A 27,855-nucleotide genomic window follows, 5' to 3' on the forward strand; every position below is an offset into this window, starting at 1 on the left:
AATTATGGCTCTGCACTTCTTTTACTCCATATTTTATTTTACAAATGTCAAAATGTTTATACGTGGGGGTTTTATTCTGTCACACACATGGACTCTGGTTGTATGTGAACAGCTTTCCATCGCTCTACTTCGCTGAACCTGCTACAGAACATAAAACCCCTCTCAAGGCACAGTTTTCATGAGTCAAACTCAAACATTACAGCTAGAGAAGCTCAATCTTCTGAAAGCAGCTGTGATTTCACTGATGGGAGATCAGTCATTTTTTTGGCAGAGGAGGAAGAAAATAAAAATGTGAAAAATATTATTTCGTGGGTTATTTACATCCCAGTGCTGCTTTGTACACTTTAATTTGTTTATTTTTGTTTTATTTGATTTTTTTTTTTTTTTCTGTATGTTGCTTTGTACAGGCTGTTACATAACAAATCATATCTTCCGGATTTATAAAAAATAAAACGACAGTATGCACAGAAGGATGTGTGGTTTTATGTTGATGCTTTTTTTTTATTTAAAGGAGCATGAGGCTCCTTTTAAGAAATGAGACTCTCTAGCGCCACCCTTCACCACGACGGCCGTCGGGGGTACTGCAGCCAACAGTGAAGCCGGCACGGGAGAACGGGGAGAACGTGCATGCAGCGTCATGTGACGTCAAATCCACAGGACAGCGCGGGAAATTCGGGACCGAATTGCAGCACATTTTGCAGCACACAGCCTGTTCAAGGAAAAGGAGGTTTGGAACGCTTCATCTGACATTATTACTAGAAAACTTAAAATGTATACGGATTTTTTTCATAAATCTTGCCACAATCCGGCCTCAAGCTCCTTTAAAAAAAAAAAAAAAAAAAAGAAGAAGAAAGACCAAACCTACTGAAAGTCTTAAGTTTTTTCTTTTGGATTTTATTTAAAGTAGGAAAAAGAAAGGTCTGGTCACTGACATGTTATTGCAGTGTTGCACTCAATCACAACTGGCTCAAAATGTTGTAGAATAATAACTCATTAAGGCCAATAATGGGATTTTTTCATAGCTGTTTACAGAAATAGTGACTGCTTTAAGGGCAGCTTTGTCTTTCCATATTAACACACACTCACACACACGCACACACACACTACATATTGTGAAATTGCCAAGATTTCAGCCAATAAGACTAGGAAAGTGAGTAGAAATGGTACCAGAACAGTAGCTGGGTATGTTAATGTACCAAAGATGAGCTGTGCTGTGATCCTGTTGGGTTGCATAGTCAGTCTTTAGTTACTTATCCTACGTCTTCAACAGTATGGACTTATTTTTGCACCAGTTTTGACTCATAAATTGGACCCTGAGGTTTTCTTTTATTATTATTTGTATATTGTTGCTTTTCTGATGACTCCTGCCTTGCCCTTTAATATCATTTTCTGTAAATAATTGATTGTTTTCTAGTTAGATGAGAAGATCAGTGCCACGTCTGAACACTGAAGAGATACACCTGCCAAAACCTATAAAGCTCACGAATTACTACATTTGTGGATATTTGAACAAAACATCAATGAAAAGGAGCGAGCTCCTCCTTCACCATCGTGAACACACATTTCCAAACCAAAACCACAACCATGTCTGTGACTGACTACGGCATGATAATGATAAAGATACTTCAGCACTCTTGGTTGGAACATATTAGGGTTTTCAATATGTTCGACTAATCTACAAAGTTATAGCAATAAATGATCATCCACTGGCTGAAGAAACTAGGTAAACATTTAGTCTTGCAGACCGTAGGTTGCAAAAAATGTGCAGGATTGCTGACTTTGTCTGGGGTGAGGTAGAGAAGAATTTCCACTTGAGGTCATGATCTCTAAGCAGTGCACATTCCTACAGATATTCAACCAGTCAGAAGACATTTAAAAACGACAAAACGGCTGCTGCCTGTGTTAGAATCTTCTCATCTTCTGCACCCAGGCCAAAGCTTGAAATGATACCAGACCAACACAGCCATCCTCATTCTTTTCTTCTTCAATAAAAACTAGTCTGACTCCTCTGAATTTGACCTTGATTTCTGGGGGGCGTCAATGGATACAGAAGAAAGTGCCTCTGTTCACTATTAGTTAAGCGTTCAGCCAATCATAATCCATGGGGCGCAGTAAGAGCGACAATGAGATGTTCAGGGCCTCTGGAAAGCGCCTAGAGAAAACTTCTGTTGTAATAGACGCTAGAGCAGGGGTCGGCAACCCAAAATGTTGGACCAAAAACACAAAAAACAAACATGTCTGGAGCCGCAAAAAATGAAAAGTCTTGTATGTTTAAGCCTTAGAATGAAGGCAAATGGCGAAAGGCGAAATGTCGGCAAAAAAGTGGAAATGTCGAGAAAAGTCAAAATTTTCAAGAAAAAAGTTGAAATTTCGAGAAAAAAGTTGAAATGTCAAGATTAATGTTGAAGTACAATCTTGAGAAAAAAGTCAAAATGTCGAGAAAAAAGTTGAAATTTCGAGAATAAAGTAGAAATGTCGATAAAAGTCAAAATGTTGAGAACAAAGTCGAAATGTCGAGGAAACAGTCAGAATTTCGTGAAAAAAGTCGAAATGTCGAAATCAAAAAAGGAAAGGAAAAAGGAAGAAAAAAGAAAAAAAAGAGAAAAAAAGGGAAGAAAAGAAAAAAAAGGTTGAAATGTTGAGAAAAAAGTCGAAATGTCAAGAAAAAAGTCGAAATGTCGAGAAAAAAGTCAAAATGTCGAGAAAAAAATCAAAATGTCGAGATTAAAAAGGAAAGGAAAAGGGAAGAAAAAAAGAGAAAAAAGAAGAAAAAAAAGAGAAAAAAAGAAATAAAGGATAAAAAAGGTCAAACATTTTTGAAAAAGCTCCAGGAGCCACTAGGACGCCGCTAAAGAGCGACTCTAGAGCCGCGGGTTGCCGACCCCTGCGCTAGATAAATAAAATTGAATTAGTATCAACAAAAGACGTCTAAGATGCTGTATAATGGACCGGCAACACCAGTGAATGACTTCTAAAGTAAAACCTTGTTGACCAAAGGTGTTATTAGCAATTCTGCAGGTATCAAACTGCAAAAACTCAAAATCTTAACAAGAATATTTGTCTTATTTCTAGTTCAAATGTCTCATTTTAGTAAAAAAAATCTCATCACTCTTAAAACAAGACTCATCACTTGAAAAAACAACAATTTTCACCTGTTTCAAGTAGATTTTCACTTGAAATAAGTAGAAAAATCTGCCAGTGGAACAAGATTTTTTTGCTTGTAATAAGAAGATAAATCTTGTCCCACTGGCAGATTTTTCTACTTATTTCAAGTGAAAATTTACTTGAAACAGGTGAAAATTGTCAAATAACAAGTAATTATTCTGGTAATGACTCTTGTTTTAAGTGTAATGAGATTTTTTGACTAAAAATGAGACAAACATTCCTGGTAAGATTTGGAGTTTTTGCAGGTGTCTCTTGGCTGCTCCTGCAGGAATCATCGCATTAATCCCCACTACGACTTGTTCGGTAGGTTCAGTAAAAATAGCTGTGAATGGGAGGGTTATCAAAAATCTAAGATGGCTGTAAATTAGCATAACATACCCACTTTAATTCCCCCCCGCACTTTAAAGTGTATGCTCCTTTGATTGATCTTCTCATCTAATCCCCACAAGGAAAGCTACTGGGGATATTTGCCAGCGTTCAGCTGCTCCTCCTTTGAAACTCCAGGCACAAAGCAGGTTTAGCTGAACTGACTGAGATCGGGGGGCAATTTGTACAAGGTAGTAACAGGACACAAGTTAATTCTCAGACTCAGTAAAGGGATTAGGAGCATTCCAGGTTTTTTGCTACAAAAAATCATTAACAAGGAGAAAACCTAAAGTAAGGCTCTTTGACCGTGAGCTTCTTTTTGGACAGGAAAGATCAGATGTTAAGCAGCAACTTTGAACGACAAACTGAAGAGGTAGAAACCTCTACATGAGCTCTGAGAAAAAGCTCCGACAAGAGACAAATGGACAAAGATGATGTAAAAGTTTGGTTCAGCTTCATTCAAATATACATCTTAACTTCCACACGCACGCACACACACACAAATATATACATACACAATCTGTCAAGTATTCCATAAACCAACAACGACAAAAAAAATCCCACATTTAAAAAAATAGCAAAAGGTTTTTTATACACTTGGACGTAACACATGATCCCAAACCCTGTTGCACGGCATTCACTCTCAAACGTAACGTTGCAAAGCTACAGTGAGTGCTTTTATAAAAACAAAATGATCACAGTAGTTGAAATAAAATGGCTCCTTTTTGAATAAATAAAACAAAAACAAAACAACCTTCATAGCAGGACTTCCACATCTTTTCAAGTTATCATGAGTTAAAAACAAAGTTGACTACAGCAGCTGCTTTTATTCCCAGCTTGGAAATACATTTTAAAAAGTGTTTCTAGAAAACACTAGTGGGTGAAAAAGCTTTTCTTTAACCCACTCTCGTTGCACAAACACAGTTCGTTACCTCGCCTGCTGCGCAAAAGTGACAGGAAAAGGTGAACCAATGAAAAACCACCTTGTATAAACCACAGGAAAAGAACCTTGAGAGATGGTTTTTTTTTTTTTTGTTTCAAAACTATTCTTACACTATAAAAACAGACTCACTTTCACATTTTTAAGCTTAAAAATCCATAAATTAGCTGTCATAACTGGATCGGCGCCCCTAAACCTTCCTGAAAGCGTCACGCTTCAGATTTCCCCCGTCGTCTCTGGCTCTACTTCCCTGATTCAGCAGACTCTGAACAACTGAAATATTCCTTATGTAATGCAGTGAGGTGATCGGGTTTGAGGGGACAGTTTTGGCAGTCTGAGGAGGAAAATGGATGATTTCTGAAATGCTTCGGTGAGGCCGGCAGAGATGGTTGCGACCAAAGGGCACAGCAGTACAGCAATACTATGAAGAGACGACTCATTGTTCGGTTTTTTCCCCCACTCCAAGGAGAAGAAGAAGAAGGACCTGGAGCAAGACGGATAAAAAAAACACAAAAAAAACAGAGGGATACTTCTCCCAGAATTCTTTGTGGCTGGTTGTGGGAGAGCAGTACAAATAAGAGACAAAAGGGACACTGAAGAGACGAGGAGGAGAAAGAGGAGGAAGGCGAGCAGCAATTTGATTCAAGATCTGTTTTTGTCTCTCAATCTACCTAACGGACGGATTTTTTTTTTTGTTTGTTTCTTTTGTTTTGTTTTTCTTCACACGAACGGCTTCAGAACTTCTTGGGGCCCCAGGCCGACGTTTGCTTCGGAGCCACGCCTGTCCCAAATGTGGGGAAATCCTCTGCGCTGCTCATGTCCGGAGCCTGGAACAGACAAGATTCATCTTATAAGCAGTACTCGAGTTGTAAAAAAAAAAAAAAAAAAAAAAATCAGGGGGATGGTGGATTTGATCATATGGGGACAGATAATTTGTGCTGATTACAAATAATATAATATATTACAAATAATAGCAGTGACCAAAACAGCTGCAGAAATACTGCAGGAATGACATAGCAGCAGTTAAATGCAGCCTTCTGTAAGCTTTAAATATCCACTGGGCTTACATCAAATACATCAAAACACAACAATAAAAAACACTTTTCTGAACTTCTAGTTAAAATGTCTCATTTTATTAAAAAAGAAATCTCATTACACTTAAAACAATTGTTCCATCACTGGAAAAAACACCAATTTTCACCTGTTTCAAGTAGATTTTCACTTGAAATAAGTAGAAAAATCTGCCAGTGGAACAAGATTTTTTTTGCTTGTAATAAGAAGATTTTGCTACTTATTTCAAGTAAAAATCTACTTGAAACAGGTGAAAATTGTCAAATAAGTTATTTTTCTGGTGTTATTTTTCTGGTGATGACTCTAAATGTTGAAATAGCAGTAAAACCACATTCATTCTGACAAGACTCTGGATGAGAAGTGATCCCCCAGTGCTGAAACAATGGCTAGACATGGTTGAAGAAATATACGCCATGGAAAAATTGACTTTTTGTTTGAGAATTAGAGGAAGGGATTTTGCTCAAAAGTGGCAAAAATTGTCTACATTTAAGGTCAAATCCCAGCCATGCCCTTAAAGAAGGGAAAGAAAAGAATGGCAAAATATTACATCTCCCCCAGGTTATGTTATGATTGTTACTATCATTTTTTATTTTTATTATTATTGTTTTTTTTCCTCTTTCCTTTCTGTATAACTTGAAAGAGACAAAATAAAAAGTATAAAAAAAACAACAAAAAAACACATTCATTGATGAAATGACATAAGGGATGGAAAGGGGGGATGGCAGTTTTACAGGGGGGATGATTTGGACCGTTTTTATTTCAGGGGGATCCCCCCCCATCCCCCCTCACCCCCCCTCAACTCCAGTACTGACTATAACCTTATATAACCTCTCTCTTCAACAAACCTAAGTAACCTAATAAATATGCCTAACATATTTTCATGTTGCTTTGGAGCGCTATCCTTATTTTTTTTCCAAAACATTAATAAATCAGGGGTGAAAAAAATGAAATAATATTTTTTTTTTTAAATTCAGAACATCCCACCTTGTTCCCTGAAGCGTTCCAGGGGGCATCCCGCACCACAAAGCCCTTAGCCGGACCCCCGCTGCTGTCCTCCCCTCCTGCTCCGCCTCCCCCTCCGTAACGAGACGGAGGCTTCATGTACGCTGCCAAGGTCTCCGTCTCCGTCACGCTGAGCATCTAAGAGAGAGGCGGGAGACGAGAGGAAAGCTGCTCTTTCAACAGCGCTACAGGGTTTTTTTCTTTTCTGCATATTCTCTCCACATAGGATTTTAACATCGAAATCGAAACCATTTGCCATTTTCAGCTTCAATTGTAATTATTAACACAAGGTTAAAATGGAAACTTCCTGCTTTAGTTTGAGGGTGTTCAACCCAATTTTCAGGGCAGGAAAAGTAGTTAAACCATTCTCTAAAAAGAGGTTTTAGAGGCAAATCTGGGCTTTTTCTTCATCAATTCAAGTAAAAACTGTCTGCAATTGACTGATTTGCATTTTCATTTGTAAAGTGTTGCTTGGAAACAACATACTGTAAAATAATCTGTAAATATAGGCATATAAAAAGCAAAGATTATAAATCTATCACTATCAAAATGTGTCCAGTTTAGTGTTGGCCCGATCATGGCATTTTCAAAACATCGGTATCGGCCAGAAAAAGTATCGGGACATACCTAGTTATTAATGTTTTTAATATATATTAAATCGTTTTATTTATCGTTGCATTTAACGTCACTTCCGGCCAGTAAGCGAAAATAACATGGTTTACATGTTTGAATTGTGAAATGTTATATATGTTCATGTTGCATTAAGCTGCTGCTATTCATTTCATGCCATTCAGAATGTTGCACCAAGGTTAAGCCAAAAAGTATTTTAATTTTCTTGTGTTTGTGACTTTGACTGGATGTAATTCGTACGGAAGAGTATTAGGGCCGGGCAGGAGAAAAATAAAAATAATATTTTAGAGGAGGAAGATTTTTTTTTCATTATGCACTATGCAGAAAAAAGTCGAAATGTCGAGAAAAAAGTTGAAAAGTCGAGATTAATGTTGAAGTACAATTTCGAGAAAAAAGTCAAAATGTTGAGAAAAAAGTCGAAATTTCAAGAAAAAAGCTGAAATGTTGAGAAAAAAGTCGAAATGTCGAGAAAAAAGTTGAAATGTTGAGAAAAAAGTTGAGATCAATGTTGAAGTACAATTTCGAGAAAAAAGTCAAAATGTCGAGAAAAAAGTCAAAATGTTGAGAAAAAAGTCAAAATTTCGTGAATAAAGTTGAAATGTTGAGAAAAAAGGCGAAATTTTTCGACTTTATTCACGAAATTTCGACTTTTTTCTCAAAATGCACAGTAAAATAAATCTTCCACTCTCAATTTTTTTTTCTCTTGCCTGGCCCTAATACTCTTCCGTACATTCAACTACCTCTTTTGAAGTTAAATTTATTTATTTTTGTTATTGCACTATTCTGCACTTTTTGTTTTAGTTTACAATTTCATGTTTTTACATTTTGTGGCACCAGTGCTGATAAGCTTTGTTGAAATATATGTCCATGTTGTTCTCCAATGGACAAGAAAAGAAACTTGGGATCATTTAGTTTTAGTCCTCTTTTTTTTTTTATTCATTGCCAAAATGTATCTGGTCTGGAAAAAGTATCGTAAATGTATTGGGATCCAAAAAAAGTGATCGGATCGGAAAAAATCGGGATGGGCAGATACTCAAACTGAAGTGGTCGGGATCGGATCGGGAGCTAAAAAATCCTGATCGGGACAACCCTAGTCCAGTTGATCAGTTAACATTGGCTGTAACGCTGTAATTACTAGAAGACTGTAACTTGTGAACTCACATATTCCTCCTCCAGGTTGAGCAGGTGATCAATAGCAGCGTTGACCGTGTCAGGAAGACCCGTTACCGTCACCTTGTCGGGCTCGTCAGATCCCGGCTGAGGGAACCGGATATCCACCTGGATAACAGGAGGGCAGATTGACATGAGTATGGGTTTTATCCTCCGTCGTAAAAGCGTCAGTGGTTGAGATTCAGCGTGACGTCCAACCTTGAACTCCTCCATGAGTTTGCGGATGGCTTTGCCGCGGGCGCCGATGATGCGAGCGTGAGTTCTGGGGTCCAGATGAACGTCCTGGCTCACCATCTCCTGCAGCTCGGCCACCAGCAGCTGGACGGTCTGACGGGCCTCTTCTACGTTACGCTCGTAGCCCAGGATCACGATCAGATCCTGGGAGGAGACGGAAGACCAACAAACATGAATGTGAAGGTTATGGTTCATTCAGACTAGTGGTGGATTACACATGAAGTGGATGATGGTGAAAGGGAAGGAAACAGAAAACTTAGAACATTAACCCTCGTACTGTCTTCGGGTCAAAATGACCTAATTCTCCTTCCTTCTTTCCTCCTGCTCTCTCCTTCCTTCCTTCCTTCCTTCCTTCCTTCTTTCCTTCCTTCCTCCTGCTCTCTTTCTCCCTTCCTTCCTTCCTTCTTTCCTCCTGCTCTCTCCTTCCTTCCTTCCTTCCTTCCTTCCTTCCTTCCTTCCTTCCTTCCTTCCTTCCTTCCTTCCTTCCTTCCTTCCTTCCTTCCTTCCTTCCTTCCTTCCTTCCTTCCTTCCTTCCTTCCTTCTCTCCTGCCTTCTTCCCTTCCTTCCTTCTTCCCTTCCTTCCATCCTTCCTTCTTTTCTCCCTCCCTTCCTTCCTTCCTTCCTTCCTTCCTTCCTTCCTTCCTTCCTTCCTTCCTTCCTTCCTTCCTTCCTTCCTTCCTTCCTTCCTTCCTTCCTTCTTTCCTCCTGCTCTCTCCTTCCTTCCTTCCATCCTTCCTTCTTTTCTCCCTTCCTTCCTTCCTTCCTTCCTTCCTTCTTTCCTCCTGCTCTCTCCTTCCTTCTTCCCTTCCTTCCTTCCTCCTGCTCTCTCCTTCCTTCTTCCCTTCCTTCCTTCCTTCTTCCCTTCCTTCCTTCCTTCCTTCCTTCCTTCCTTCCTTCCTTCCTTCCTTCCTTCCTTCCTTCCTTCCTTCCTTCCTTCCTTCCTTCCTTCCTTCCTTCCTTCCTTCCTTCCTTCCTTCCTTCCTTCCTTCCTTCCTTCCTTCCTTCCTTCCTTCCTTCCTTCCTTCCTTCCTTCCTTCTTCTCTTCCTCCTTCCTTGACCCAAAGACAGCACAAGGGTTAAAGAAAATACTAAAGATTTTTTTTTCGTGTGAGTGTGTGTGTGTGTGTGTGTGTGTGTGTGTGTGTGTGTGTGTGTGTGTGTGTGTGAAACACACCTGCTGCTCGTCTCCTTTGTCGGGGAACTGGATACTGACATCGTGGTCTTTTCTGATCTGAGAAATGACGGCTCCTTTGCGACCAATAATCTTGGGATGAAACTTGGGATCCACAGACATTGTAACCTTGAAACTGCGCAGAACCTGAGATGAGAGAGTCACAGCCATGTCATCTTTACCGTTTACACACTGCTCATTGATCATCATCTTGAATGCAAAAGAATAAGAAAGGCATGCTAGAATGTCACTTCAATAAAGATCGGTTTGGAAATTGGTGACACGAGCCGCTATGATGCTCCAACATCTTTTAAAATCAACCCTTACTTGAATTTGTTGGACTGAAACAACACTTTTTTACTCTGCCAGGACTGCAGCTGACACAGAAGAGCGATGCATGCCGACTCTGAGCTCATTGTGAAGAGGAATCCTAGCCTTTAGCTGTCAAACAAATGTTTCAGACGACAAAGGCCCAAAGAGGAAGACGAAAAAGAAATGTCCCTACTCGGCATGTACCACCAGTAGTGAAAGCACTGAGACCCAGATCATAACTCCTGAGTACAACAGCAATAAAGGGAACCAGACAAGATTCCAGGGGCCTCATGTACAACACGTGCAGCGCACAGAAAACGTGCGTACGCCACTTTCTACGCTCACGGTCGGATATATAATGATTTGAACGTAGAAAGTTGCGGTCTTTCACGCACATATCATGTCCGGTGTACGCACTTTTCTGAGGTTTGGTCCGTTGGCGACACTCACTGGTGATGCAGTGAAGTGCAGAATATGAGGAAACGTGACGTCAACAATAAGTTCACGACCATAAAATACAAACAAGAAAAGCAGGGTGTAATGATGCACTAACGCTGCCCATAAACATTCACAAACCCTTACGATCATAATAAAACCACAACTCTTCACGGAACGCAACACAAAGTAAAGAACAACAATACCCATAATGCAATGCAGCTGAAATCGGAAGAAATGCCCCAAATAAATTATTTTTTCCAGGCCTCAACTTTTGACAGGACTGTCTCCAGCTCAAGCCGATGTTTTTTTTAATTTGTTTTACCTGTTTTTGCAAATTTCTTGTTGAGATGAGCGGTTTTTAATGGATAATTATCTTAATTATCATATTCAAATGTATGTATTTGAGGGAGGAGACAGGGCGGAGTGTTGTGCTCCTGCATGTGTGCTCAAATCCACGCTGATTAGGATGTTCAAAGGAACCTGCGTGGATTCGGACGTACGCACAGTTTTGAACATCTGAATTTTTTTGTACAAAGAATTCCACGCACGGATTCACGTTGAAATCCACTCACTCTTTGTACATGAGGCCCCAGGTGTTCAGAGAAGGTCCTGAGACAACACAGCACATAAAGGCAGGTTGTAGATAGCAGACAGGTAGATTGAATACAATAACCAGTAGAGTACAAGGGCATTATGGGTTGCGAGTACCGAAGTCGAGATTAAAAAACAGGAAAATGAAAGAGCAAAGTTCCTGTGGGACTTCCAGATCCAGACTAATGCACTGGTGATGACGAACCAACGGGATATCGTAGTGGTTGACAAACTCCCGAGGGAAACAGTGGTGATAGATGTAGCCGGGCTGCGATTTGTGAAAAAACCAGAAGGGGGGATCATTTTGAGAAACATTTTTTTTTCAGAAAAATTACCACCCAACAGTATAGACTATATGAAAACTTGTTTCTTGTGTAAACCTTACACTTAAGCTACATAACGTAGGCGGTAGGCCTATTTTGAACATGAACTGAACCACTGCATTTACAGAAATATTTTCTCCTAATATTGTTTTTAAATGTGCTAAATAAAAATAAATAAACAAAATTAATATTGTTTTAATTCTTTCTTGATATCAGTTTAACAGAAAACATGGGAGCTCTCCTCAGCCGGGGAGATGCTGCTGTCCACCATCCCATCAGCAATGTCACATCTGGTTTCATCTTCTGTCGCATTTTTTCTCTGGATTTTTGCTTGTGATCCTGTAAAATATGAGGATATGCTGCTCTGGATTCTTTTAATTTTTTCATTCATTATACTGACTGTATCTTTTATTTTGGCGGGCCGGAAGTTGGACTTTTGGAATGCAAGAAAATCAGGTTGGTTTTCAAAATAAAAGTGCTTTCTGTGGGCGGGATGCCTCTGACTCGCTCCCGGTATCAAAATCACAGCACAAGCAGAATGAACACGGACTCTGTGTATTTTGGTTTGTTATTACTTAACTGTTAATAATTACGATGTAATGGTGAAAATACTTTGGGTGGGGGGGATACATTTTGTCCCCACCGAGGATAAAAATAATTCAGCAGAGAGTAGGACGTGTAAACCAGAGGGGGGATCCCCACCATCCCCACCGGCAAATCGCACCCTGTATGTAGCGATCCCAAAATGACAGCAACATAACAACAAAAGGTACAAAGGAAGCACTTGGTCCATCCATCTTGGGGTTATCCGAGGTCAGGTCGTGAGCCTAAGCAGGGACTTCCTCTCCCCGGCCAGGATCTGATCTGATCCCCGACCCGGAGAGGGTTCCTGCTCCAACCCTCCAAAAATAAGAAAATGGCTCTGGCAAATTCTGGGAACATCAGAGATTCCTGTCCTGAAGAGTCCTAGAAACATCTTAGCTCCTCCACCTTTGACCTCACCCAGCAGAAATAATGGGAGGTACAGAAAATAGACCCGGATGATTTTAACATTACAAAAAAAAGCATGTAAAAACCTGATGTGAAACCATGGTGGCCGTGTGCGTCTGGTGGTGTGTTTTTACCCTGTCCTCCTGCTCGGCCTGCAGCTCTTTCACTCTCTCCAGCAGACCCTGTTTGGCTCGCTCCACATGGGCCACCAGACCTGTGACCTTGATCACATCCAGCTGTTTCTCCGGCTGCGGCACCCAGATGTTCACCTGCACACACGCACACTCAGCATGTTCATTTCCCTTTTTCTTAAAAGAAAAAAAAAATAGTTCAGGGGTCGGCAACCCAAAATGTTGAAAGAGCCATATTGGATCAAAAACACAAAAAACAAATATGTCTGGAGCCGCAAAAAATGAAAAGTCTTGTATCAGCCTTAGAATGAAGGCAACACATGCTGCATGTATTTATATTAGTTATAACTGGGGGAAGATTTTTTTTTCATTATGCACTTCGAGAAAAAAGTCGAAATGTCGAGATTAATGTTAAAGTACAATCTTGAGAAAAAAGTTGAAATTTCGAGAAAAAAGTCGAAATGTCGAGAAAAAAGTCGAAATGTCGAGGAAATAGTCAAAATTTCGTGAAAAAAGTCGAAATGTCGAGAAAGAAGTCGAAATGTCGAGAAAAATGTCGAAATGTCGAGAAACAAGTCGAAATGTCGAGGAAATAGTCAAAATTTCGTGTAAAAAGTCGAAATGTCAAGAAAAAAGTCAAAATCTCGAGAAAAAAGTTAAAATTTCGAGAAAAAAGTCGAAATGTCGAGATTAAAAAGGAAAGGAAAAAGGAAGAAAAAAAGAGAAAAAAAGAAAAAAGAAGAAAAAAAAAGAGAAAAAAAAGAAGAAAAAAATGATAATAAAGGTCAAACATTTTTGAAAAAGCTCCAGGAGCCACTAGGGCGGCGCTAAAGAGCTGTATGTGGCTCTAGAGCCGCGGGTTGCCGACCCCTGAACTAGTTGATTGTAACCACAACATAGACAGTAACCGGTAACCACTGATTTGAAAAAAAAAAAAATCATTTTATGAGCAGATATCACAAAATAACTAAAGTGCCTGCAAACCTCATATTCTTCCATCATCTTCCTGATTCCACTGCCCTTCTGACCGATGATGTAGCGATGCAGCTCATAAGACACTTCAACATCCTCCGTTATGGGAACCAAAGCCTGCAGGAGGACGATGTCAGAGAGACAAAAGACATTAGAAAGATGGTGAGAGTTAATTCCGGAGTCTCAGCTGATCTAAAAGCGTCTGTACCAGGAGGGCTGCTTTAGCCAGTTCACACTTCTCTGCCCGTCCAGAGATGGTGATGGTGTCACATTTGCGGGGAACAAACTCTGCCTCTGGAATGACTTCACCGTTCTCCTGCTGTCCAGGCTCCTGACCTGCAAGTTTACCACAGAAATTAGATGAAAAAAAACAAGAGAAACAATTGCATTGACTTTTCTCAATGATACAAAAGAATTGACCACTAGATGACCACCATCTAGTAATTAGGCAAGATTTATCGATTAAACTGGCTTGTAGGAGGATAACATTTATTTTAATCTGAACCGATAATCGTTCAAATATCTATATATATACACAGGACTGTCTCAGAAAATTAGAATATTGTGATTTTCTATAATGCAATTAAAAAAACAAAAATGTCATACATTCTGGATTCATTAAAGAAAACTCAAATATCCTATCTCAAAACAATATTCTGGGAATCTTAATCTTAAACTGTAAGCCATAATCAGAAATATTAAAATAATAAAAGGCTTGCAATATTTCAGTTGATTTGTAATGAATCCAGAATGTATGACATTTTTGTTTTTTTTTTAATTGCATTACAGAAAATAAAGAACTTTATCACAATATTCTAATTTTCTGAGACAGTCCTGTACATACATGTATATTGCAGCAACATAATAACAGCATTAGTGTTGTAGCTGCAGCTGCACGTCTTCTGCATGTTGTGTGTTGTTTCTAACCTGCAGTGCCGTCGTCTCTCTCAGGGAACTTGATCTGGACCTCGTGCTCCCTGGTGATTTGCTGGATGCGGCAGCCTTTAGGTCCCATGATGGCGCGGTGGTAGCGCTGAGGGATGGCCACCTCCATGCTCACCTGAGACTCCTGCTCCAGACAACACACATCTTTATTAGGAGGACTATTCACATCATTACAAGTAGTTAAATCATTGAACACAATACAATATATTCATTTTTCTCATGCCCTTTTTTTACACACGAAAGTCAGTTCTTATAAATAATATATATACACACACTGTAGGTTTTGATGTGAACTCAATTTCTAAAACCTTAAATATGGCTCAATTTTTTAACTTAAATGTACTTTCGAGTGCAGCTATTGATCTGTACAGGGGATATATCTCGCCAGGGGTAACCCCTCTAAAAGGGTAAAAACTCTTATGTCTCTAACCAGGTCCTCTATGATCTCCTGGATCCGTTTCTTTGCCGCGTCGACGCAGTCTTTTGCTCCTTTCAGCGTGACCTTCTGGCTGTTGGCTCCCGTGCGAGGGAAACTCACGGCCACGCCGCCGTACTCCTCTGCCAGCTCCCGCAGGACCTGACCTCTCCGGCACACGAAGTGGCGGTGGTGGCGAACATCCACCTCCATGCTGTCCTCCACCACGTCATCCTGGAAGAGAGGAACAACACTGCAATCAGAGGAGATTATTCAAGTAGAGAAAAGGACTTCCTTCGGGGCTTGGCCATGAATATGAGTTACATATACTCAAAATTACAACCTTGAGTAAGATTTAAAAACCTGGTGAGGTCTTTTGCTTCTTGGTGTCTAGAGTTTTATATCCTCAGGCTTACACTACATATTTGATAAATGAAATAAGTTTTAAAAGAAGAGAAAAAAGCCAACCGTTGAAAAATTACAGAAGCGTATTGCATTCACTTGAGAAAAAAAAATCTGCTCTGTTTTTCTGAATTAACGAGATAATTATCTCAGAATTCTGAGAACATTTTCCGTCTTTCCGTCTGAACAACCTCAAAGTCCTGAGGTGCCTGTGCAAAGTCGACAAATTAATAACTATGGTATCTAACAATACCATCTATATAACTTAAAGACAAGAGTATCTCCCAATGTTTCAAACCGAAATCAAAATAAAACTGGATTAAACTGGACAGGCGGGACATGTTTGCTTCCATGAAATCCAGCTCTCATTGAATGACAGCTTCTTGTAAGTTGTGAGGTATCTGGTTAATTCAGAAAAACAGAGGAGGATTATTTTTTTTCATTAAAACTTTTCTCAGAATTCTGAGATAATTATGTCGTTAATTCAAAAAACAGCAGATCTTTTTTTTTTTTTCATTAAAACTTTTCTCGGAATTCTGAGATAATTATCTCGTTAATTCAGAAAAACAGAGCAGAATTATTTTTTTTTCATTAAAACTTTTCTCAGAATTTTGAGATAATAATCTCGTTAATTCAGAAAAACAGAGCAGATTTTTTTTTTCTCAAGTGAATGCTTCTGTATTACGTTTCTGTAAAAAATAACCCTCAAAAAAAAAAAAGTAACATGATTTTAGGATTTACCCCAGAAGGGAAATTATGTGTCAGGATGTAAGATTCAGTATTTAAGTCCTTGCAGACGGTTATAGCTGCGGGCAGGAAGGATCTCCTACAGCGGACTAAAAGTAACAGATCAAAAGAAATAATAAAATAACAGTATATCCAGTGTGGAGGAAGTTACCAGGTTTTTGACCAGAAGTTCCAGCTCTTTTTGAGCCTGCCGAACGGCTTCCTCTTTCCCTACGATGGTGATCAGCTCCTGCTCTGTGTCATCGGGTGACGGGAAGATGATGCGAGCCCCCGTCCTGTCCCGAACACGCCGAATGTTGGCCCCGCCGCGTCCAATCAGGAACTTGTGGTACTCTGGTTTGGCCTGTAGCTCCACAGTGAAGTTGTTGACTTGCTAAAGGGTGTAGGAAGGAAGGAAGGAAAGACAGAGACAGAGCAGGAAAGGGATGTGAGTATTTTGTGCTGTCCATTAACCCAGTGGTCCCCAACCTTTTCTGAACCGCGGAGCGGTTTAATGTCTGACAATATTTTCACGGCTGTGAAACTAAATAAAATGAGATCGGCATTAAAAACTGTGATAAAACTGTAATAATATTATTAATAATAATATTAACAATAATAATAATAATAATAATAATAATAAAACGTAATTTTCGAAAAAATAAAATAAAAATGGAAATTGTAAATTATAAGTATTTCTATCAATGTTTTATTATGTTTGTTTTCTCATTAACGTTATTTAAAGCCAGGCTTTTATTTTATTTGTTATATATTAAGGAGACCGATATTTAGCGCTCTTATTTTGAAGGCGTCTCACCGAGACCTTGTAAACATCCGGCGCTTCGGACTTTAATGGTAAAAGTTTAACGGCAGTAGAAAGTGTGTCTGAAAGACTAAACTAGTGTCGGGAATGCTAAAGTGGAGCCTAACTGACACAAAAAGCACCTGCTGATGAGGATTTGTTTTCTTTGCAAATTTTATGGCGTATTTCTGTCCAGCTTGAGTTTGGTTGCCATGGTTACTCATGTATTGTGGTTAACGGTAGCTGCGAGCAGCAGCCGTGTCGGTCTGTATTTAAGTTAAATGAAACTTATATGAATCTAGAAAGACTAATTTTATTGTATTCCTTTATAGCTCTTACGGTGTGTTTGCAGTGTATTTACATCCAAGGAATAAAAACCATCAGTTTGAGAGTCAACCATCATCAGGGGATGCTACAGAAATGATCTTTTCTCTCTGTGTGGCCCGGTACCAGATGACCCACGACCCGGTACCGGGCCGGGGCCCGGGGGTTGGGGACCGCTGCATTAACCCACTTCTAAATGAGGACAAGTCACTGTTTCCCCAATAAATCCATCCCCAGTAACCGTTATCCAACCTTCTCTTCGGCCAGCTGCAGCAGCTGTTTCTTGGCTTTCTCCACTTCCCCGGCGGGACCTCTGATCGTGACCTTGTCCGAGCCGGAACCCTCTGAGGGGAAGTGGATGTGGACGCCACCGCAGTCCTCCATGATGGACCGCACCAGGCAGCCCTTGGAGCCGATCAGAGAGTTGTGCAGCTTGGCCGGGATGGCCACTTCTGCCTCCTTGATGTTGGCCTGAATCCATGACAAGATACAGAGACTCAGAATAATAAATTTGCAAGCGTTCAACAAATTAGCAAGCTCTCGGGCCGTTAGTTGTCTCACCAGTTCTCTCTGGATGGCAAGAACTCGATCTCTGGCAGCCTCACAGTTGCTCTTCTTGCCCGTGATGACGATCATCTCGGAGTTACTGTTTTCTGTTGGCAGGTCGATCTTTGTGTTCGTCTCCTCGCGGATCTGGTGGCATAGACATTTATTATTTTGTGTCGCACACATAATGGAAGCTTAGATGTACCGTCAATGCTTTAATGACATTTTAAAAGTCTGACCTTTTTTATGTTTGCTCCGCCCTTTCCAATGATGTTCTTGTGAAACTGCTTGAAGATGGGGACGGAGAGGGAGAAGCTGTTCTCAATCTACGAAAGGGAGAAAGATGCGGTGAGAGCCGTGCACAGAGAGACGGAGACGGTCGACGAGACGGGAACAGGAAGTGGCGAGTCCTACCAGCTCTGCGATGATTTTCTGGAGGAACTTTGCACATTTCTCCACCTCGTTCTTTGGCCCTCTCAGCTGGACGATATCGCTCTTCTGCGCCGGGTCAGGGAAATTGATGATGACCTAAAATCCAGGAAAATAAGAATTAGTCAAACTAAATCATTTCGCAGTAATAGTAAAGAGAAATTAAAGCTGCAAGCAGCGATGAACGGGCCCTCGCGCGTGCAATTTTCACCAATAAAAGTCAAGGACTCTAAACTAAGTCCGATGACACCACCCATGACTCTTTATGTCAAACCATTCAAAAGTTATGGCAGAAAGTAGGAACTATCAAATATCGACCAATCAGAAGAAGGGGCTGGGCTAATTTGCACAAATTATGGTCAAGGACTCAAAACCAAGTCAGATGACACCACCCACAACTCTTTATGTCAAACCATTTAAAAGTTATGGCAGAAAGTAGGAACTATTAAATATGGACCAATCAGCTACTAGTATCACTTCCTGTTTAACGTTGAAGTTTGACGTGGCGCTGCGGCCACGCTATTTCACGTAAACTCACGATTTTGATAATTTTTCATCGTTAACGTCTTTTGTGTCTCCTGAGAGAGTTGTATGTCAAACGGACGATCCTGCTAGGAGGAGTTCGTTAAAGTATGACACGTGAAAATGGCATAAATTGCGCCAAAATTACACGATTAATTCAAAATAGCCAACTTCCTGTTCGATTTAAAATTTAGTGACATTTGGGGCACGTTTAGGGGGAAAAAAAGGCCCTCATTTCATCGGGAAAAAAAAAACGAGGATAACATTTCCTCCAGATACAATAGGGCCTTCGCACTGTCAGTGCTCGGGCCCTAATAATCTGTCAGGACGATGTCTCACCTCCGGAAACTTGTCCCGGACTTCCTTGATCTTTTCTCCCTTCTGTCCGATGATTGTTCGATGGAACTTCTGATCCACAATCAAGTCTTTGGTGCGTTCATTTTCCTAGAAATGTGAACAACACGTACGTAAAATGACCAAAAAGAACATCCCTTAGTTTGTGTCGACAGCGACAACAGGCTGAAGGTGAACTTTGACCCCGTTCTCACCATTCTCTGGACCATCTCGATGAGCTCTCTCCGCGCCAGCTGCACTCCTTTAGGGTCTCCCTCGATGCGGACCAGGCCGCTCCTCTCCGAGTCCTGGGGGATCCTCACCGACACTTTGTACTGCTCCTTGATACGATTAACTGTAGGGTGAAGTCCAAGGATTTGGCGCGACAGAAGAGGAAGAAAAGGGGGAAAGAGGTTGGTTTGTCTTCAAAGATGCATCAGTAACTTCAGCATCATGCAGGTCCTACTGCTGCTGGACGTGGAAACAATCCCTTTTAAACGTTTTGTGATGATAAATATGCATCAAAATATTTGTAACAAGTCATTTCTTACACTTTTGACTTACTCTAGAAACAAACAGCAACTAAATATTTATATACAGGACTGTCTCAAAAAATTTGAATATTGCGATAAAGTCCTTTATTTTCTGTAATGCAAAAATGTCATACATTCTGGATTCATTACAAATCAACTGAAATATTGCAAGCCTTTTATTATTTTAATATTGCTGATCATGGTTTACAGCTTAAGAAAACTCAAATATCCTATTTCAAAAAAATTTGAATATTCTGGGAATCTTAATCTTAAACTGTAAGCCATGATCAGCAATATTAAAATAATAAAAGGCTTGCAATATTTCAGTTGATTTGTAATGAATCCAGAATGTATGACATTTTTTTTTTTTTTTTTTTTTTTTTTAAATTGCATTACAGAAAATAAAGAACTTTATCACAATATTCTAATTTTCGGAGACAGTCCTGTAGATCAGCGTGTACTGTCTGATGACGGATATGCTACTATGTCGCCTGAAGTCCTCTATAACTGATTATTGTCACTAATGTGTTATCAATGTGGAGAATGTGGCCAGTCCCTGCTTTTATCTAATTGAGTCTGCATTAAATCAAAGATAACAGCTTTACTATGAATGATTACCATTATTTGATGCTGGAACAAAGATATGACAAATTCTGTAGGTGGAAAAGGCAAAAATGCATCCAAGTTCATCACAATTCAGCCGCGCGTTTCAGTATGATCGGTTGCTCCGGCACTCAAACTTTTAACCCCAGCAAAGATTTTCTGTTATAATCTGCAGAAAAACAAATCTACTCACTGTTGGCTCCGTTCTTTCCAATGAGGTGTCTGTGGAAACGCTGATCAATCATGACTTCAGTGTAGTCCATCCTCACCAGCTGCACACAGAGAAATGTCTTACTGTGTTCGGAAACAGTTTTAAACAATACAGCACTTATCAAATGTGCAACTCTCTTGTGGGCTTGTTTTCTTTTTTCTCCAGTGTCTCAGTTTTCCGAGGGTCTTTAACTTTCAGACTTAATGGGGATCAACTTCCAACTCAGATGCAACAAAGTTTATTTGGGTGGAAGTATCCAACTCCCTTGAAACACATAAGCTGCGATTTATATCACCTTATTTAATGCTCACCCCCTTATAGTTGTCTATTATTGTACTGCAGACGGTGATATTCTCACTTATCCATTTAAGATGCAAGCTTTGGGCCGCTGTGTGGCACAGTGGTTTAAGCAAGCGGCCCATGTACTGCGGCTACAGTCCTCCTGCAGAGGTCGCAGGTTTGAGTCCCGGACTGCGCCCTTTGCTGCATGTCGTCTCCATTCTCTCTCTCTCTAGCCCAGGGCTCGGCAACCCGCGGCTTTCTTTAGCGCCGCCCTAGTGGCTCCCTGGAGCTTTTTCAAAAATGTTTGACCTTTTTTTTCCTTTTTTTCTTCTTTTCCTTTTTTCTTCTTTTTTTATGTTTTCTCTTTAATTTCTTTTTTCTCTACTTTTTTCCTTTTTTTCTCCCTTTTTCCTTTCCTTTTTAATCTCGACATTTCTACTTTTTTCTTGAAATTTCGACTTTTTTCTCGAGATTGTAGTTCAACATTAATCTCGACATTTCGACTTTTTTCACGAAATTCTGACTTTTTTCTCGACATTTTGACTTTTTTCTTGACATAACTAAAATTAAATAAATAAATAAAAGTAAATAAATACATACAATTTTACACCATAAAAAAGATTGATTCATGCTCACCTTATAAGTGTAAGAGGAGATTTATTTTTGTTAAGAAGGTTATTTTGGTAATTCAGGGTTCATTATTTTATAAATATATTCTTTATATTCTGATGTAAATCAGGGACTATAATGACACTAGTCAGTTTATCTGTAGTGATTAGTCTGTTTTAGATTGGGCGGAGTGATACGCCACAGTACGGCACTAGGTGCTGTGTTGATGTTCTAAAATCCTACACTGTTGAGGGACATTAAAGTACACTGGAACTCAGCACAAGTTGTCCCCGTGTTTATCCTATTCACGACCAGAAAAAGGTTTCATTTAAGAAGATAAGGCTTAACTCTACACCAGCCTTACATAAGTAAAAGTTCAGAGCTCAAAACCCTGCACATTTTGACTTTTTTCTTGACATTTCAACTTTTTTCTCAAGATTGTACTTCAACATTAATCTTGACATTTCAACTTTTTTCTCGACATTTCGACTTGTGCATAATGAAAAAAAAAAAATCTTCCCCCAGTTATAACTAATAAAGATACATGCAGCATCTGTTTCCTTCATTCTAAGGCTTATACAAGACTTTTCATTTTTTGCGGCTCCAGACATATTTATTTTTTGTGTTTTTGGTCCAATATGGCTCTTTCAACATTTTGGGTTGCCGACCCCTGATCTAGTCCCTTCCTGTCTACACTTTGAATAAAGGCCACTAGAGCCACAAAATATTGGGGGAAAAAAAAAAGAAAAAAAAAAGATGCAAGCTTTGAAAACATGTGCACTTTCTGACAGCAGCCCCCTAAAACCTTATGTTCTTCTGGAAAAACAGCCAGTGTGCTAAAACTTTACAGACTCTGCTCTTGTTCTTGTTCGGGTGGTTTGAAATATTACGACAGGAAAAAATGTTCCTCCGCACATTAAAACTAAATCACATAGTGTGTTGTTGTGTAAAAGTAAGGGTTCAGGGATGTAACTGTCAATGTTTGTGTGTGTGAGAGTACTTTGCTACAAACTCTCAATTTCATTCCTACTCAACACGGCAGGCCCTCGCCCTACATCCGCCTAAATATCTGGAATCTAGAAGCCCATTTTTGTTTAGTTATAGAGGTGTCAAAGTCTGGAATAGTTGGTACCAGATTGCAAACACTTGTAGGTCCCTATACATCCTCAGAAGTTGCTCAAGAGAACATTTAATTCAACAGTGTAGCCAAGAAAGCTCTTGCTTTTCCCACTGTTAATGTTTCTTTTGTACTTCATATTCTGTGTTGCCACTTGTTGAAGGCAAGGCAAATTTATTTATATAGCACAATTCAACACAAGGTAATTCAAAGTGCTTTACATTGACATTAAAAGCAGCAAGACATAATTAGACAGTGAATAACAAATACGATTGAATAAGATGATAAGAAAAGAAGTAAAATAATAAAAAGCACAAGCTGTTAAAAATAAGGGCAGTAGAGGGTAGTTATAGCATAATATTCATATTTTCATGATCATGTATTTATAGGTCAACAGTAATTTTTTATTTTCATTCATGTTCTGCATGCAATTTTTATGATGTATTATTTATTTTTATTTTATGATTTTGTATCCTCATAACTATATTGTAAAATGTTATTAGGTGGGGGCTCCTCATAAGCCTACTGGTTTATGGCGTTTCTTTTAACTGCACTTATTTGTGTGATGTTATTTTTATTGTATGTGCTAAATAAAACTAAACTAAAACTAAACTAAATGTTTATGTGTGTGAGAGAGAGGAAGAACGGACGGAGAGAGCGTGGTACCGACCAGGTCCTTGATGATCTCCTGTATCTGGGCCTGGGCCTGCTCCACCTCCTCCGTTGGCCCTTCCAGACTGATGCAATCCTCACCGTCCGTAAACTCGATGTGAACCTGCAAACACGCACAAACACAGCAGAGTCAGAGACTTCCCTCTTTATCCCCGTTTATCAAATCACCTCTCAAATGATGCCAAACTGCAAACTCCTTTTGCCAATTTTTTTTTACAGCATAATTGTCTCTTTCATTGGTCCTATTTCCTAAAGATGCCAAAGACCTCACACTGCTATTGATACTTATCCAGTATACTGAAAGCACATATTTTATACTTCTGGTCCAGGGAGAGGCATTAATTTGTGATCTATGTAATTTGTGGCTTCTAGCTGGCATCATCATCCCCGCAGTGTTTCCTTACTCGTGGCAGCTGCTGCGTGATTCGCCCGATGTTCTGCCCTTTCTTGCCAATGATGAAGCGATGCAGCCAAGCTGGAGCACTGACCTCCACGACCATCACGCTCTTAGCCTGCAGAGACGGAAAAAAACACACACAGTTTAAACAAGGTTTCCTTTAACTCACTCTCACAAGTCTATTCAGTCTGACAAGTGTCAGTCTGTAACGATGGAGCTGATTACTGCGTGTAATTTGGTCATAGCGGGCGCCTCTGGCGCTGCTTTCCAATGATAAAGATAGAAATGTGAACATATTTTATGCAGCGGGAAACCAACATGATGGCCTTTTGTTCCCTCCTGGCTCGGAGACTGATTTTGTTTAAATGGAAAAACTCTGCTCCACCATCATCTAATCACTGGATCAGGGAAGTCATGGCTCATCTCAAACTGGAAAAGATCAAGTACACTGTTCGGGGATCCACTGAGACATTTTATAGGATCTGGCAGCCTTTCCTGAACTTTGTGGAGGGTATGGATGCTGACAATATAATGTAAAGGTTTTCATTCATTTTCATTTATATTGGCCCTGTGTCTGACAATTATCTGGCAATAATGTTATTTCATTATTTTTTTTACGTCTGGTTTTTGGGGGTTATTTTTCTTGTTGTCTTTTTTGTTTGTTTTTGTTTCTCTTTTCTGTTTGACTGTATGTTCCTGTTATAATGTTAAAAAACTAATAAAAAGACTGATAAAAAAAAGAAAAGAAATGTGAACATATCTGGAAGGACGGTTGATCTTTTTCAACTCACACTTAACATGAGAGCTATAAAAGATGTCCTGTTTTAAAAAAACAAAAACATACAGGTAAAGCTCTGAATTGGCTCCAAAACCAGTCCAGGGGAGAAGGGGCATTTAAGTGTCGCTCCATACACAGAAGGGAGATTAAGAGGAATCATTTCCTTTTTATGTTGCATATATTTGTCATATTTCTTTTTCCACCATTAGTACCAAACAGAAGAGGCCTGCCCTGGTATTTTCAGTGGATGAGCTTGTTACAGCTCAGTCTGACAACCACATTACAAGGATGTTGTCAAAGCGATAAAATCAATATGATTGAGTTGAAATGTAGCATTAGAAGGAGCCTGGCTCCAGGCCTGATGGAGAGTTGAAAGTGGACGTATGACTTCTTTCAGAGGATTCGTGGTTCCACTTCCAGAGATCAATGTAGCCATCAACGGTTAGCGTCTAAAAGATCTGCTCCAACAATTTTCTCTCTTTTTGTTTACTTTTCCTCCCGTCTTACGTGGCAGGCAGCTCAGGGGAGATAAACACCGCGAGAAAAGGCTTTTCATGCATGTTCCTGGTTACCAACGTTACAAACGTACAGTCCTGTATAGAGGAATGAAAGAATGGAATTCTTTACCCAATCATGTAAAACTCTCTGTTAACAATAATCAATTCAGAATATACTTAAAGAGCATCTATCCAAGTAATGGTTTCGGTATGGAATAGAGTTGTGTATGTAATATGATTGTTTTGGTTACGGTACATGAGATATAATGGTATTATTGCATAATAGTGTTATTATATAATAGGTACATATGAGTATGAGTATATATATATATATATATATATATATATATATATATATATGTGTGTGTGTGTGAATATAATGTAGAATTGTAGCCACCCGTGTGCAATAAGCCTGTCTCTTTGTAAGTGCAATAACTGCTAAATACCTCACATATTTTTGAAAATATTTGTAAATATTTTGTAAATATTATCCGTTTTTTTGGTGTTTATTATTTTTTTTTCTCTTGTACATACTCTTTTTCTACTTTTTATATTGCTCTTTTTTATTATTTAACTATTTATTGGTTATTTCTATTTTAAATTTTTTGTATAAACCGTTTGAGCGTGTGTGTGTTCTGGCTGCTGCACGACTGAATTTCTCCTCTGGGAGATCAATAAAGTCTTCTATTCTATTCTATTCTAGAATTGACTTGGAATATCAGATATGATAGGGTATTATATAATAGATATTTATATATATGTATATATTAGGTATATGTGGGGATGATATAGTTGACTTGGTTTCTGTTCTTGTCTTGATCTTAAAATATCTTGATTTTGTATATTTATACAGTATATATATTTTTCTTCTTGCTCCTATTCTGTATTTTTTTATTTTTTAAGTTATTTTCTCTATTTGTTTTCTTTTGTATTGCATTATTTTGTTAAGACCCCAGCAAGAACAGCTTCAGTTTCTGCTGCAGCTAATGGGGATCTCAATAAACAACAACCAAGATGAAGACCCGACCCCCCCCCAAATGCTGGTTATCTGAGAAAAACAGCCCTCAAAGTTGTTGCACAAAAAGGGAGTGTTGTTTAAAAAAAAATGCTGGGTGTATAGCTGTGCCTCTCGGCAGTTATTTCTACTCCGTCCTTGTGGAGTACAATTTAAAAGCATGTCTCGTGGAGATACTGCCTTAAGGTAGCTAAAGTTTTACAAGCCATTCCTTTCCCCCGCTCTAAAGGTTTAGAAAGCAATAACGCATCAATCATACTTAAGATTATGTGAAAGTGTTTTCATTTAACGCTTGGAAACAAGCTCCTTTTCTATAATATGATGTAGATGTTTACAGTTTAAATGATAACGATGTGAGCGTCCACGCTGCTGGGCATTAAAGTCCCAAATTGGCAGTTTGGACCAGATGATTTAGCACCTTGTTTCCCTCCTCACCTTGGCATAGACCTGCGTGAGTGCAGGTCCCAGTTTGTCGGGCTCCCCTCTCAGGATAATTGTTTCTGAAATGGAGTCGAGAGGAGGCATTTCCACCGACACTCCGGTGGCCTCCAGGATCTCCTGCAGGGTGTTTCCCTTCGGACCGATGATGTACTTGTGCTGAGACTTTTTCACCTCCACAGAAATAGTCGTGGTTTTCCTCTTCTGCAGAGTGGAAAACAGAATTATAATTGATGAGATTGCACGGAGAGATGGTTGGGGGGGGAAGGACAGTGGGATGAGGAGGGAGAAAAGAAAACCGATAGATGGGAATACAACAGCAAAGAGAAAGGTGAATTGCCTGACTAGAAAGACTTTAGCAGAAGGAAAAGAGGATATCTGAGGGGAAGAAGTGAGCAAAAAAGCAAAGGAGGGCGACTATGGCTGAAGACACGAGAGGATAAAATTGGTTTTGTGCGTCACTATTACGCACTAAATTAAATTAGATTCCTCATCCTGTTGTTTTCTTGCGCAATCCAATTTCCTCTCTGCATCATCTCTATTTTGCCAGTGAAAGCAGCACATCAAACGCACACACCATTTCTCTGTATTATAGCCTTCCATCTAATATATATTTCTTTTTATTACCATTTGTGCATGCTACACCATAAAATAAAACCATTGCAGCAATGTAAATGATTTGATAAATAACAGCTCTTGTCTCAACACGAAGCAAACCCTGGGTGTCTGTGGAAGGACACCTGAATGAAAACAGCTGGAATGTACAGGACTGTCTCAGAAAATTAGAATATTGTGATAAAGTTCTTTATTTTCTGTAATGCAATTAAAAAAACAAAAATGTCATACATTCTGGATTCATTACAAATCAACTGAAATATTGCAAGCCTTTTATTATTTTAATATTGCTGATTATGGTTTACAGTTTAAGATTAAGATTCCCAGAATATTCTAATTCTTTGAGATAGGATATTTGAGTTTTCTTAAGCTGTAAGCCATGATCAGCAATATTAAAATAATAAAAGGCTTGCAATATTTCAGTTGCTTTGTAATGAATCCACAATGTATGACATTTTTGTTTTTGTAATTGCAGAATTACAGAAAATCACAATATTCTAATTTTCTGAGACAGTCCTGTAAACAAATGAGGCCTAACTACCTTTCATTGGTTGTTTGCATTTCTTTTTTTGCCATTTTGGTCAATTCCTAATTAACTTCTGAAATAGACTGAATATGTTTTTAGCGTTTACTGAAACAAAAGAGTGGACAGTAGGGTTTAAAAAAAAAAAAAAGCTATGATAAAAAAGCTAAATTAAACAGTAAACGGGTGAGGAGTACAACAAATTGAGAGAAGTCTTTGTTTTAAAGCTCACCTTGTCGTCGTAGATGGCTCGGATGCGGTTGACTGCCAGAGCGACGGCCTCCTTCTCCCCGGTGATGACAATTTCATCCTTTGGCAGGCTGGGCGGGGGGATGCTGATGCGAGCGCCGGTCTCCTGGTTAAGCTCCTGGACCAGCCTGTTGTGGGCGCCGGCGATGAAGGGGTGGAAGGCTTTCTCCAGGGACAGACGCTCCACGGCCCGCTTGTCCTGTCCGGTGGGTGAGTTGGAAAACGGGGAAGGGATTCATACAGTAGTTTTCTCAATGATGCCATGATTAGAGGTAATACAACAGGCAAAGAAAAATCAATACTGACATGTGATGCAGCGTCCTCTTTTTATCATTTTAGTTGGCAGCTCATTAAGGAGGATGAATT

The 27,855-nt window shown here is 39.4% G+C and overlaps 1 protein-coding gene across 2 annotated transcripts in view; it reads right to left on the reverse strand.

Moving 5' to 3' along the window:
* Positions 1 to 3,417: 3,417 nt before the first annotated feature.
* Positions 3,418 to 27,855, reverse strand: part of hdlbpb (high density lipoprotein binding protein b) — a 43,135-nt gene continuing 18,697 nt past the window's right edge. For both annotated transcript variants that reach the window (XM_061709532.1, XM_061709533.1), the window contains exons 7-28: positions 27,473 to 27,688; positions 26,100 to 26,306; positions 23,382 to 23,489; positions 22,976 to 23,080; positions 20,280 to 20,358; positions 19,166 to 19,305; positions 18,957 to 19,061; positions 18,081 to 18,194; positions 17,906 to 17,992; positions 17,682 to 17,813; positions 17,373 to 17,591; positions 16,167 to 16,388; positions 14,882 to 15,100; positions 14,434 to 14,575; positions 13,715 to 13,842; positions 13,519 to 13,623; positions 12,538 to 12,672; positions 9,753 to 9,896; positions 8,543 to 8,722; positions 8,336 to 8,452; positions 6,527 to 6,682; positions 3,418 to 5,298 (exon numbers count right to left, since the gene is read on the reverse strand). In XM_061709532.1, coding sequence (XP_061565516.1) covers positions 5,206 to 5,298; positions 6,527 to 6,682; positions 8,336 to 8,452; positions 8,543 to 8,722; positions 9,753 to 9,896; positions 12,538 to 12,672; positions 13,519 to 13,623; positions 13,715 to 13,842; positions 14,434 to 14,575; positions 14,882 to 15,100; positions 16,167 to 16,388; positions 17,373 to 17,591; positions 17,682 to 17,813; positions 17,906 to 17,992; positions 18,081 to 18,194; positions 18,957 to 19,061; positions 19,166 to 19,305; positions 20,280 to 20,358; positions 22,976 to 23,080; positions 23,382 to 23,489; positions 26,100 to 26,306; positions 27,473 to 27,688 — 3,153 coding nt within the window. In that variant the 3' untranslated portion in view covers positions 3,418 to 5,205. The remainder of the gene's footprint in view (positions 5,299 to 6,526; positions 6,683 to 8,335; positions 8,453 to 8,542; positions 8,723 to 9,752; positions 9,897 to 12,537; positions 12,673 to 13,518; positions 13,624 to 13,714; positions 13,843 to 14,433; positions 14,576 to 14,881; positions 15,101 to 16,166; positions 16,389 to 17,372; positions 17,592 to 17,681; positions 17,814 to 17,905; positions 17,993 to 18,080; positions 18,195 to 18,956; positions 19,062 to 19,165; positions 19,306 to 20,279; positions 20,359 to 22,975; positions 23,081 to 23,381; positions 23,490 to 26,099; positions 26,307 to 27,472; positions 27,689 to 27,855) is intronic.

This window comes from Cololabis saira, chromosome 20 (genome assembly GCF_033807715.1).
Source record: "Cololabis saira isolate AMF1-May2022 chromosome 20, fColSai1.1, whole genome shotgun sequence".
Taxonomy (NCBI): Eukaryota; Metazoa; Chordata; class Actinopteri; order Beloniformes; family Belonidae; genus Cololabis; species Cololabis saira.